This window comes from Platalea leucorodia (genome assembly GCF_965183815.1).
Source record: "Platalea leucorodia genome assembly, chromosome: 3".
NCBI classification, from domain to species: Eukaryota; Metazoa; Chordata; class Aves; order Pelecaniformes; family Threskiornithidae; genus Platalea; species Platalea leucorodia.
In genome coordinates this window covers 73,194,839-73,208,711 of record NC_138825.1, presented here as the reverse complement: position 1 = coordinate 73,208,711, position 13,873 = coordinate 73,194,839, and the positions used below count along the sequence as shown (strand labels likewise).

The 13,873-nt window shown below is 39.1% G+C and overlaps 1 protein-coding gene across 1 annotated transcript in view; it reads right to left on the bottom strand.

Moving 5' to 3' along the window:
• Window positions 1-8,093: 8,093 nt before the first annotated feature.
• Window positions 8,094-13,873, bottom strand: part of GOPC (golgi associated PDZ and coiled-coil motif containing) — a gene marked incomplete at its 5' end in the record, with an annotated part of 29,078 nt that continues 23,298 nt past the window's right edge. Inside the window, 4 exons of the mRNA XM_082307602.1 lie at window positions 8,094-11,340; window positions 11,866-12,046; window positions 12,725-12,889; window positions 13,684-13,779. Of these exons, the coding sequence (XP_082163728.1) occupies window positions 11,222-11,340; window positions 11,866-12,046; window positions 12,725-12,889; window positions 13,684-13,779 (561 nt within the window). The 3' untranslated portion in view covers window positions 8,094-11,221. The remainder of the gene's footprint in view (window positions 11,341-11,865; window positions 12,047-12,724; window positions 12,890-13,683; window positions 13,780-13,873) is intronic.

Here is a 13,873-nt window from a genome sequence, read left to right as displayed (position 1 = left end):
ATCCCGGCTTTGTTCTTTAAAAAAAGCCCATGAGGTTGGATTCCAGCCATTAGAAGCAGGTTGTGAATCCCCTGGCTTCTCTGCATTACTGGTGTGGCTAAGCCCGGGGAAGACTGAGTTTTTAATGCAGACTTTCTTCAGACTTTTCCCACCAACTGCCATTTGGCAGTTCTCCACTCCAGGGGCAGATTTTAGTGGAGCCCCATCTGAGGCACAAAATATTCCCTACAAAGGATGGGAATCTCAGGCTGTAGGATCCGTTACAGGAGCAGACACCTAACTGTGCTTAACTGTTTGGTGGATCACTATCATTAAAACACATAGCACAGAATCATAGAATCATTAAGGTTGGAAAAGACCCTTAAGATCATCAAATCCAACCATTAACCTAACACTGCCAAGTCCACCACTAAACCATGTCCCTAAGCACCACATCTACCCATCTTTTAAATACCTCCAGGGATGGGGACTCAACCACTTCCCTGGGCAGCCTGTGCCAGTGCCTGACTACCCTTTCAGTGAAGAAGTTTTTCCTAATATCCAACCTAAACGTCCCCTGGCACAGCTTGAAGCCGTAATATAATTTGTTTTTCTATGGTGCCGGAGACTCCTGTCCCATGCAGACAAATGGCAAGGATTGCTGCACCCTCCCCAGCACTGCTCCATCGTTGCCAGACTCTCTGGACACATTACCAGAAGCTGAGCTGCTAGAGGACTCATCTCCATTGCACTGGAGGAAAATGGTCTTGTGGCCATGCAGAAAATCGCAGAAAGCACCAGAGGCCTTTCAGGGCTCAGGTGATTTAACCTGCATCTGCAACACAGAGCAAACCAGGTGACCAGTATCAGTAACTGGTAGAGCCCGTGCCACTGACCTACCCCTGCTGTGGAATGGGAGAAGCATTAAGGGAAACCCCCAGGTCAGCTCTGTTGTGACATCCCCAGTAAGCCCCAATTTTGTATCCTTATAATACAGATGACAATCATCTGACATGAGGACTCACTCACTTGCTATTTCTGAGGGATCTAAAAACCACAGCAAGGAAGTACTATTGCTACAACAAATTACACTGTTTACGTTAAGTTACACTAACATCCTTTGACCTTAAAACAGTAGTGTTGCATTTCAGCAACACCTTCAAAAATGTGCATATAATTCACCACTGAGGTAGTTAAAAAAAACTAAATGAAGTGCAATTATTTGTCTGTGTCCTGGCTTTTGCCAAAGGGAAGGCGAGCCAGTAATTCTTCTCCAGGGAGTTCTAATTCTGTTCAGGAGGGCAAGTAACAAAAAGCAAGAAAATAAGCAGGAGTTTTGTGACATCTAAGAAAGCAGTCAGTGGTCTCACAGAAGTCCTGTGGAGTCAGGCACCCACTGAAAAGTAACCTTGTAGAAATCCATCAGTATTCTTCTGTTCACCCTCTCTCCAAAACCAGGTTAGGTTTGCTCAGCAAGAGGGTGTCTTAAGGGCTCCCCTAGCCTGTAATCAGCCTAGACCCTAGGAATGACAAGGTTGTGTTGTTGCTTTCCTTTTTTCCTTATTATTTTCCATAATAAAAATTCTATACTGCCCTTTTCTTTCCAATGTCAGCTATGATGTAAGCTTGTACTGATCTCCAACCTTCGCCACGACAGCACAGCATGGGGTAAATCAAAGCAGAATTCATCGTTTCATTTGAATCTCATCAGTGTTGTTGATGCCCATACTGAAAATTACCCTGCCATAGCTGTGTGGGGTTAACAAGACTAACAAAGTTATGAAGCAGTAGCAGCAACGCCTATGAATTATCGAAGACTGAGTAAGTTTCAAGGAACATACTTACTTAAAGGGAAGGTGCTATTTCTGCACAATCACTTTCAAACTTAAAATAGAAACCTCTCCTGAGGGTTTCTTTTTTTGAAGCCCCCCCGGTACAGTCCTACCATCCATAAAGGACACGCGAGAAGGGGTCAGATAAAGTATTTCTAAACTAGATAAAGACAAGAGGGAAGACATCCATAGATGGGGAAAACTCATGTTATCCATGATAAGGAGGACGCCTAGCATCTGACTTTCTGTGCTATCTCATTGTATAGTCTGGACATGCGAATTTGGAGACTTCTTCATTCAAACTTTCCCGTATTTGTTTAGGCTTGGCCTCACATTACGCGTCTGCAAGTCCTGAAAAACATTTGCCATCTACAGTATGCAGAGGTTATTCAGTAACCTCTTGTCCTGGGCTGAGTTAATTCATTATATATTCAGCCACTTGCAACACAGCTACTGAGCTGCCATGCGACATCCGAGACTTTATCATCCCATTTATTTTTATACAGTCACAGGTATTAAAAAGAGAAACCCAGGAAGGAGACAACTTGATTAAGTTAAAGCACAACATCATTTTTCAGCATAGCAGAAAATATAAGCCAACATCTATGACACAGTACTGTTACTAAGGCTTTTGTGTCCTGATTAACCACCACGAACTGACCTCAGGAATCCATAATTTTGACTAGACACAAAGTTTTTAACAGACCTTACTGGAAAAGCTCCCTTAATGATCTGCATTATCTGCTCTCCCAAAGAGGAATAGTATCCCTGAATATCCATCTTTTCCTCCTACGAGTCTGAGCTAGTAAGAGAAGTGAAAAAACTTACAAGATAACAAAATTATTCAAAACCCGTGTCATTCTCTAGCTGTATCAGGTGACAATAGACAATACTAGACTTTAAAAACACACGTATGTTGCCTACTAGAAGGTAGCCAGAAAAGCAATGCCAAAATTCTAGGCTTAAAAGAAACACCAGGAACAATTTAATGCAAGCAATCCAGAAATGTACAGCAATAGCTGAAGCCTGACCCACAACAGGGAGCTTATCAGAAGCCCTCCCCCATGGGAAGTGGCAGATAGCAGAGGAGGTGGTGATGCTTGCCATAAAAGAAGGGGAGAAAAGACCATAGAAAGACAGTAAGTTACGCTAGCCACTATCCAGCCTCTGGTCTGAACGGTTTAATGCCTTGAGCATGTACTGGAATCTTCAGCCTTTACAAACGTATTTTACACATCTTAGTTTCTGTGGCCCAGGCAACCATTTCACAGATGGGCAAACTGAGCCAGACAGATACACTGCCACTTGTCCAGAGCTGTAGCAACCAAGCCCACCCAAAAACGTAAAGGCCTTTGAAAACACCAATAGCAAACCTGCGAAAAGTCCTCTGTCGTGCAGGGAGAGAAGACAGAGGTGATAAAGACTGAGAAGCACTAGCAGACCTCACTTGAAGAGGCAGCTTTTCTTCACATCTATGGCTAAGCTTTTTATCCTTAAGTGACACCATCTGTTCTGACAGACAGTTTTATAAAATTTGAATAAGGTGACCTGGATAAAGCACGCCTGTTATATGGAAATGCCAGAGTCGTACGTGGACATGGAGAGGTTGTGGACAGCTCATGCAACTTCTTTTTCACAGATATCCAAGCGCTTTCAGCATCTTGTCATAAAAGGCAGCACAAGTCTTTATCAACACCCCACAATGCAAAGCAAGCCATACTTTTCGTAACAACGCCGCAATAACTTTTCTACTATCTTACAAATGCCTGGCAGATGGCATTGATAAAGATACCTCTTTAGGGTATGTATTTAATTTATATAGGTAAATTTTTGACACGAAGTCATATGCCATCCTCTCCTCATTTAGAGTACAATCACTTCACTGTGTAAGGACCAGCATCAAGGACATAAATATTTTATGCCACAGAACATATGGCTGACAAGTTCACTGATCACCTGGTTAACGACAGCAAACAAGGTTTAGAGACTGCACTATCATTTGGTGGTCATTGGAAACCAATTGCAGTAGAGAAAAGATGATGGTGGGTCGATGTGAACTGACCTTCCTCTTTCCTCTGACCAAGAAGCTTCTGTCTGAAAGGGGACTAGAGCAAGATGTAAGCATCATCTCCCTTTTTTCACTTCTCCTCACCACAATCTGACGTGACCATGGGCAGCCTCTGTTGCAGAAAAGATCCCAGGAATGTGACAAGGCTGGTTGCATATCATGATTGAAGGGCACTGGCAAAGTGCAGGCAGGAGAGTTTACAAACCTACCCGATATCTCATTTCATGTTTTATCGGTGCATTTCGTCCCTTCTTTTGGAAAGACTTAATCCGCCCACAAACAGATAAAAAATTTCACTGCTTGGGAGTGAACTCGTAAGAGAGCAGAGCACTAATTTTTGAAGTAATTGATGGGGATATTTAAGTATTCTTTAACAAGTCATGAATCCATGAAATTATAATTGTCTCTGTGTGTGTTCATGTGTGCTTGTACAGATGCTACACAGACATAGAGGATAATTTTTACCATAAGACGTGTCCTCTGCAAAGTACTTGCTACAGGATGTGAACTAGACTGGATGTTTGTTATCGTAAGAGTACATGTTACTAGAAATAGTTCTAACGAATAAAGTTTTTTCTGTTTTTTAAATTAAAAAAAACCAAAAACCCAACCACCAAACAACCCACAAAACAATAGGTCCTGTTTCTCCAAGTCTGGTTAATGCTGAAGATTTGAAGGAAGCTGCTGCCCCCTTTTGGCACTAAACACAAATGCAAATACTTAGCACTAAAAACTAGGATTCTGATCACAAATGGCAATTACTAAGTAATAGAGTAGTTTTGATCTTGAAAATAGCATAAAACTGAGACAGCTCAAAATACACTTGCCTATTTAACCAGATCACTCAAGACAACCATGTTAACTTACTATAATAGATAGCAGTCTTGCTAATATAGGAGTTCCCATGTCCTTCACTTTAACATAAAGTCAGTTTTGAAGTTAGTAATACGTGACCTGGATTTAGAATAACCACTTTAGGAGCACAACAGATCTGAAAAATTTCTGCTAGCTCCCTGAACTGTCTTATGACCCCCCACGTCTGTCGTAAATTAGCAAAACACCTGAAATGTCACACTGGACAAAAAGGAAGATCAAGTAAATAGGAAACTGTGCAGTAACACTCATTTCACAGCTATACAAAAATCCCCATTGATCATATATAAAAAGTCCATTCCTCAGTTTCAAGCTCAAAGCTGCCAATGCTCAGCAGCTGAGGTGCGTATCCGTTGAAGGGTTTAAGTCGTAGTGCCCATTGGGAATCCCTTCCCACAGAACCATAAATAACCATGTAAATTATAAATGAAGCCAAGAGGAACTGGTGCCTTTGTGGCTGGAACCCAAAGGCTCTGACCCTATAAGAGGATCAGCATGGGCAACCCACAGCAGCCTTCTTCACCCGCCCTTAGCTGAGGAAGGGTCAACAGCAGCAAACTCACCGCAGGTTGTTCCAACAGGGAGTGAACTGGGACATGCCGTCGTGTTGGAAGGAAAATGTTCATGGCAAGGATATTTCCAGCAGTGTTAGCCCAGTGGACTGGACACATAACTGCTCCGGTTCAGCAGCGTGACTGTTAATGCTTTCATTCCCCTAAACAAATTGATAATAAACAAACACTTGGACAACAGCAAATAAAATATTAGATAAAAATATTTTCAGGCCATTCTGGTTTATTCCATTTTACAGAAATAATAGTTGTGCAAATATTTAGACAGTTAATAGGAAAATTAAGATTTAATCAACAGGACTTATGGAGATTTACAGATACATTTATTAACAATTTGAAGACTTGCAATTCAACAGAAAAGTTACCAGATGTCTCCCAAGCACCCCTGACTTCCAGCACCACGGGCAATTAAAACATGTCTGGGAATGCCTGTACTTTTGCTTTGCTTATTTTTACATTTTCCTAACCTCCTGTTTGAGACCCAGCCACTGAAAACCAGGCAGCAGAGAGCCGACAGCCCCCCAGCTGATGGAGAGGATGCTGGGGAGACGGCTCAGGCCAGAGCTCAGAGGAGCAGTGCTTTTGCATTTCAAAAAGGAAATTCAAAGAAATAGAGAGTGCCAAAAATTTAATGAGGGAAACGTGATAATTATCTCCAGTAGAAAGTTACAAAGACAAAACAGCACAATTTTAACCCGTTTTCCTTGATTCTTTTTTAGGGATCAATGCACTGCTGACATACCTCTCACAGGGGACTGGAAGAGCATCCTCCGGCAGAGCCTTCAAACCACTGGCAGCTCCGGTGCTTCCCCTTGGTACGGCTGGGAGAAACAAGTCTTGGCGCACTAAGCAGAAGGTTGACAAAGAGACACCAAATAATTTTGACAGCTGATTGAATTAAACACTTGTAAAGCATGCGGAAAATTTACCCAAGTGACTTCAATTTTCTCTTAAAAAGGGAAAACCCTTGAAAAATACTGCTTGGCCTTATTCAGCCATTTGGCCTATGAGCCTGTTTGTCTCCCACACAGCACAGATGGGGGCATCGGGAGCAGATACCAAAGCTCCTCTGTGGCAGGGGTACACCAGGCAAACGCAGGTAAGGCAAGGCTACTCTGAAGCCCGAGAAGCAACAACTGCCTTGTGGAGAAAAGAAAAACCAAAGAGGTTGAGTATTTTTCTTTCAAAGCCAGCACGTTTGCCACTTCTCGGCTCCTGGGTTCCCTTCCATCTGTGAAAATTCTACAGTTTCTGAAGAACTGGAAATCACGTCCTATTGGAAAAGACACACTCTCGACCAAAGGCAAGCTTGAAATATTTTAGGTAATTTTCTTTTCAGGTCGTTTAGCTAAGGTTTTAACCAGCAAAAATGGACTCCTTACACATACCTTGAGTCAGGAGGCATTTCTCTTCTTTTGTCACGTGTGGATCTCTGGAAAAAAGTGCAGAGGACTTATTCAGTGACCGTGGTCACTGGGAGCCGCCTCTGAGGTCCTTCAGTCAGGTACTGGGACACAGAGAAATTCTGAATGATCTTCCTTGACCCCAGCTGACAAAGAAAATTTTTCTTCTCCTCTTTCCATCCATCTCCATCTTCATTCATAGCTGCCTCTAATCCTCTGCTTCTTTTATGACAGCTCAGCCAAATATAAGTTTTCTCTCCTTTCCCTCTTCCTTCCATCTGTTGAAGTCACCCATATCTAAACCCTCCTAAAATTTTATAGAGCTAAAAAAGAAATACTTGCAGTTCTAGCCCTCACCAATTATGCATTACACATCTTTTCATCCAGCGTGACTCAGCCTTGTCTATTGAGACAGTTCCTACCCTCACAGTCTTCTACTCTCTACTTACACATTCTCAATAAATCCTTAAGTACTACCATAATTATACTACCACCATAGTTACCATACCGTTACCTTTCATTTGCACTGTCTGTTCATCCAGACAAACTTGATGCTTTAGGGCAAGACAACCACTCAAGCACAGGTGAGAGATGATTTTTTTAAAAAATGTAATTTAAAACACAAAACAGACACTTAATCTGAACAAAAAGACTTTAGTATCAGGACTAAAAATTCTGTCTTAAAGCTAAGTGTTTTATAACTTCAGTGGAAAAATCAGAACACACCTATTATTCCTAATGCATGGAAAACAAACAAAAAAGACAGAAAAAAGAAAAACAACAGTTTCCGCTATTCTACTCAAATGGCGTAATCCTTTGACAGGTTTGGGTCTTTATAGCTCTTCTTAGCCAAAGGCTTCAGAATATTTATGGTATTATTATATAGCCAGACACCGCAAATATTTTCTTTTTTTCTTTTATTGAAAAACATTCAGCAGAAAACGCATCTCAAATAATGAAATTTGAGACATGTCCTATAACTCTTTTTAAAAACGTACTTGGCTAGTCACCATTGCTGGCCAAGACTGGATTAGCGTCAAGCTTCATGTTACGTAGTTTTGGTTTTCCTCATATTAGCTTTTTGGCCAGGTGTGGACTACATGCTTAACAGAAAAAGATCACACAGAGGCTTAGGTGTCTGTATTTTATATATACAAAACAGAAGAAAATTAAATACCAGTCTGAATTAGGTAGAGAAATCACTGTAATGCAGAAGAGTATATTTATTTACAAGCTAATAAAAATATATTATATTCAGCTTAACTAGATGTATACATTTATTCCAAAATGTTGTATCTGCTACAGAAATGAGATTAATCCATGATGTAATAATGTTTGGACAGCTACAATAAATACCTGAATTTCGTTTGCTACAACTGTGGATTAACATATATCGAGATGGATACAAACCCTCTTCACTGCCAAGAATACACTTCTACAAAGGAAATACAACATACAGCCTTTTATCAGAGTTAAATTTATTGCCATAAAGCACTTTCCTTAACTTACATGCGCTTAATTAACATTGGTCCCAGGCGCCAACAAACACTGTCCACCTTTAGCTTAAAATACAATTGTCTCACTGCAGATTTTTTTTAATAGGCAAGGAATTATCTATTAAAAAAAAAATCGCAAAATTCTCTTTAGAATATTATTTTATTTTTTTAAGTAAAAATATATATACACACACAAGTAAACCGTTTTACACTTTAAAAAATAAAAATGAAGTCTGAATAATGACTTTCCTTGGAAATTCTTCCAAGACTAATTCATTCAACCTCTGGGAATCAGCAGGACTGAGTCTTCCAGTTACTGACAAAGGGGAGAATACACATTTGTCTATTGAATCTGGAAATCCCAACTTGCAAAACTTTCCTCAGTTGAAATATTAATATCTAAGCATCTCAGTATGACTACAATAAACCAGTATGTTAAATGAGCGGGTAGAAAGTATGGAGTACATGGAGACAGACTGTAGTGTCTGAGCAAAATCCTCCCAATTCAGGGCTTTCCAAACAAAGATTATAAAAACTGCAGGGAAGGAAATCTGGCGATAATTTACTGCTACCTGATTTGTCTACTCCTAGTCATTTTCCTCAGCAATTGTTCCTTCTGTTGATCTCATATATAGGTTAAAAATAGGCAAGGTAAGAGCAGAGAAAGGGTCCAGCACCTTCCAGAAGATGAAGAAAAGAGCACAGCATCATGAGAAACTGGTGGACAAGGAATGTTAGGAAAATAACTCTAGAAACATTCTCCCACTTCAGGCTAAAACCAATCAAAAGCATTAAGTGGGAAATAAGCTGTGCCAAGAAGTAAGGAAGAACAAATAAATTAAAAATTTCACCTTCCCCTCAAATAAAGGGAAACTGTACAGGCAAATTTAATGCCTTTTTTAAAAGTTACTAGACTAGTTGGACGAGCCTCATTTCTTACAACTGCAGCAAGATTTCATACAGCAGTGCTTTTCAAAGACGAGAAGATCACTACTTGGCTTTGAACTACCCTCTGACAGAGAGGATGCTGGGTGTCCAGGCCACAGACAGTTTCAGAGTGCACTCTGCTTGAGTAACTGTGGGGAAAACACCAGTCTGGATGCAAAGTTACGGCAGTGGATTTATCTGCTAACGTGCAGCCAGTGTGCCCTCAAGTTTCTGAAGCTTCAGAAAAAGAAACATGCCTGAGGACGTGTTTCTTCCTCACACAGCTTTATTTTTAAATACTAGTTTCTGTTTGGTGAAAACTGTACAGCTTTGACTATTTTAAAAACCTTCAACAGTATGCTGTATGACAAGGACTATTATAAAAAAATGAACCAAATAATGTTATTCCACTGAGTAAGTGGAACTCATGTGCACACGCACACACACAAAACGATCATGTAAATAGCAAAGTTAAGGGATTTATAAATAGCAAAATCTTTGAATAAAGTATATACATTTTTAGGCTTTTTCTATAAACATATATATATAGTGCTCCTAGGAAAGACAAGTAACTGTGTTCTACATCACAATTCAGAACATAAGATTAGTTGATGTTACTCTAAAGGCCTTTGAGGTTTTTTCTTATGTATGTACATCCTACACAGCAACACTTGCAAAGATGTCTTTTCACATTAGGTCCTCTCTCAATGTACAAAATCTCATCTTTTCACATTACAGTTCAACAGCCTGCAGAGCAGTGAACAGGAAAGCCGGCATTGCATGCTGAAATAATAAATGCGATTACAACGTAGAGCTTGCATCTGGAGAGTGCTGCACTTCACCAAAAGATCTGCAAATGGAATATGAGAAACCGGCCAAGAAACCATCCTCAGCATTCCCATTTGCAGCCATGCTGGGGGCCTTTAGATGTACACCAATTAAAAGCTATTTTAAGATACACTGCTCTTACAAAAGGAGTAACATTTTGCTTCAACAGTGAGACAATTATAGGTCAATACAACTGTCATAACACAGATAGGGCCAGACACTGTATGATTCTGAGCACCTCCTGTAAAGTACTGTCCACTCAACTTTCACTTCTTGAAAGATTATTTTAATGTGAAATGAATATATTCAGTACCCATCAAAAGCACTCAGCATTTCATAAGGTCAAGTAAATGATGACCAACTCAAACCACTCCACATCAGCAGTAACCACATCCATTCAAAAGTGAATGCTAAATTGATGATGCTCAGAAAAAAATACCAAAGGGCTCACATAATTGTGAGTATTTTTTAAACTAATATTGCTTTTAAAACCCCATAATACTCTGTTTAATACTTTTGGAGCAAGTTTCAAATGGAACAATTGGCAGTGAATTCATGAAAACAACAATGCCAAAAATCCCCCTCATAAAATGATCATGGGCTGAAGGATCACGATTAGCAAGCACTCCGCTGTCCCATTTGGGTTTTGATGGTCTTTGCTCAAATAAAAGCTCTGGTTTTTACTATTTTGAGAAAGAAAAAAAAAAAACAACAAACCCTTTCTTTTAGAAGTTACAGTTCAAAAATCCTAAGTACAAAACTCATGGATGCAATGGTACAATTCCCCCCCCCGCCCCATCCTTCTAGAGTTAAAGCTTGTTTCACACCAAACTGAACATCAGTTGTCCCTTTAAAACATCAAAGGGTCAAAATGAAGCTGGCCACATCTTATTCTCCTTCCTTGGGGAATCAATGAGATTAAAAGTTGAATGTATTGAGGTTATCCTTTTTAGAAATCCCATGCTTTGGTGCTTATTATTAAAAGAAAATTCATTTCACATGCCATGTGTTAGATAACTACTGCGTGTCACGCAAAAGACAGTTTTCCACATTTAGAATTGCTCACAATGAAGCCCTGAGGTAACCGCCTTTTTTCCAGGCAACAGTAATACAGTTCCCTTTGACATTTAATCATCCTTTTACAACCTACAACTAGTATATGCAACTTGGAGCAGTCAATATTGATTATCAATTGTTCCCAAAGATGGGATCTGTCCAGTTGATTTTTTTTTTTCGTTTGTGTTTAGGACAAAGACTCAGCAGAACGGGCTAATTTGTGTGCAGTGTCTTCTAACGGAGCTTCAACTGAATTCCCCAGGTCTCCATTTTCATGTCCATCAATACTTGGTTTCTTATCAAACACTGCAAGTTAAAAAGAAATTTTATTTAAGGAAGAGAAGCAATCTTGGGAAGGACAGATAAGTGAGCCTTATTTCAGAAACTGGAAAGTGTGCTGAAATGACTACTAAAATAACAGCTAATAGGCTTTTAGCAGAACATAGTATGACAGGAAAACAGGAACTGTGTCTATACCTCTCTGATCTAAAAAATGTTTTTCAAGAAGCCAACAACATAAAGTGTTAAGGGTAATTAACTACTCCTAGACCAGAGTCAGGAAAAGATAAGAATAAATATGAATTTCAACCTTTGGGAAAAGGTGATCACAAAAAAATCCCCACAAATCAATTCAGTTAATTCAGTTGTTTCTAAGTAAACCAGGCCAATAAGTGAGGGACCAACCAAAAGAGCTGACAGCCTACTAGTAGGTTAATTGAATTAACAGTAGATTAATTTCACAATGAATATAAAAATAGTGTTTTCCAGAAATTGGTTTGCATATTGAGACTTCAGAATTAAACTACATGTAACACATTTCAGAAGGTTTACCTTGTGAGGGTTTGACGTCCACATTTGCATCTTTCCTATTAGAACTTGAATTTGCACCTTCTTCCAATTCATCAAGATATAAACGATAACGGTGTCCACTCTCATCCTCATATTCTACATTTTCATCATCCGAATCAACTTCTGGAGCAACATACACTACTTCAAATTCAATCTCACCTCTCTAAAATGCAACGAAAATTACAAATTTACTTACTACTGCACAGCTACATAATAGGATTACCAAGATGAGCTGGGTTACTAAAACAAATACATTTTACTGTTGTAAACACGTTTACAGTCGTGTTGAATATTTTAGATGTTTATCTGAATTAAGTTTTTACTGACTAAAGAAGTACAGCTCTATAGCTAAGATTTACCAAATTACCTGAATTTCTTAGTTATGTGCCAATACGTTTCAAACAGTAACTTCTAATGAGTAAGTTTTCTGATAAATTAAGTGCACCTGTTAGCTGTCTGAAGATGGGAAGCAAGGCAGGAAGATTCTACACCACAAAGCATATGAGAAACAGTTTGCCTGGAGCTGTCCAGTCATAAAAGAATAAAACGTATATCACTAAATAACTATTTCTGTGGGGCAATGTAACAAGCTGATTTCCATCAGCCTTACTGAAGAATCATTAGCCAATACACAGGTTTAACTGAACCAGTCCTGACCCACCACTTTTCTCCTTAAATTGCAAGACATAAGAGGATTAAGTGTAAGGTGATACAGCTTTGGGAATCACCGTAGCTTTGCATAACACTGTGCTTAATAGAAAACATTAAAATTCAAGGTAATTCAGTAGGCAGAACACAGGAAGCACCTAAGTGTGCCTACGGACAACAGGTCCCAACTGACCTGTTGGGAAAGAATAGTTACAGCTTCTTTATGTTTTGCATCTCTCAGATTAACTCCATTTACTGCCAGAATAGCATCACCAACATGCAGTCCTCCACATCGATCAGCAGGTTGTCCAGGATGGATTTCAGAGATCAGTATTGGAACACCATGCTCCTTCCCACCCTATAAAAACAACAAAAAAAGTAGATTTTAATTAACTGAGATGTCCACTAGCATAAAATCAACATTCTGGTAGTTGCTCTTAAAGTGCTTATTTCAACTTTCATTATAGAAAATTAGAAAGCATGCGTCAGACAAGAAGAATACTTAAGAAGAACGCATGAGATGCTTCCTTTAATTATTCTTCCCCGCAAAAGAATGGACAAATTTCAAATATATACTCAAAGAGTCAAAGGAGACAATTCTGAATAATAATAGAAGTATAAAAATTGTATACAAGCTGATGAGGCAACATCAAAATCTCATTAAAAAAGCATATCACGCACCATATTGACTTGCAAGAAACAATACTCATATTTAGAATAAAAGTGTAATAGTCAGCATTTTCAAAATTTGTTGTAAAAAGTTCATACAGCTTTTGTTAGGTGTGAGATGCCAATACCGATGCTTCAAAAAAAAGTTACAACCACAACAGCTAGGCTTTGGAAGGTGGTTCTCAAGATTGTTTCTGCTTTTCTACAGACTTACCACACCCGAAATTCACCACTGGCTAATCTGCTGAAGTGTCTACACCCTAAACATAAGTCGAAATTTTAAGTTTTACATAAAGTAGCAGTTATCTATTTCCTAATCTATCAAAATGAGTCTTCAAGTTCTATGTTCATAGCTATGGATTTGTGTATACTTTTTTTCGTATGTTCTAACAATGCATTTGCTGATCCGCATATTTTACAGAAGTACAAGTACAAATTTAAATTGCTTCTTCTGTGTAATGGAAAATAAATGCAAGTATTTACTGTGATTGAAATTCCTAGTCCTTCATGGTCTTCTTTAACTAGCAAAACTTTTCTGATTGGACCAACACCTTGACTCTTCTTTAAGGCATCAGGATCCTAGTTTGATAAAAGACAAACATAGCATAAATATAAATGTGTGAACCAAAAAGTGATGCATTTCTGCATTTTGGTTTGTATACAGGCAGTATAT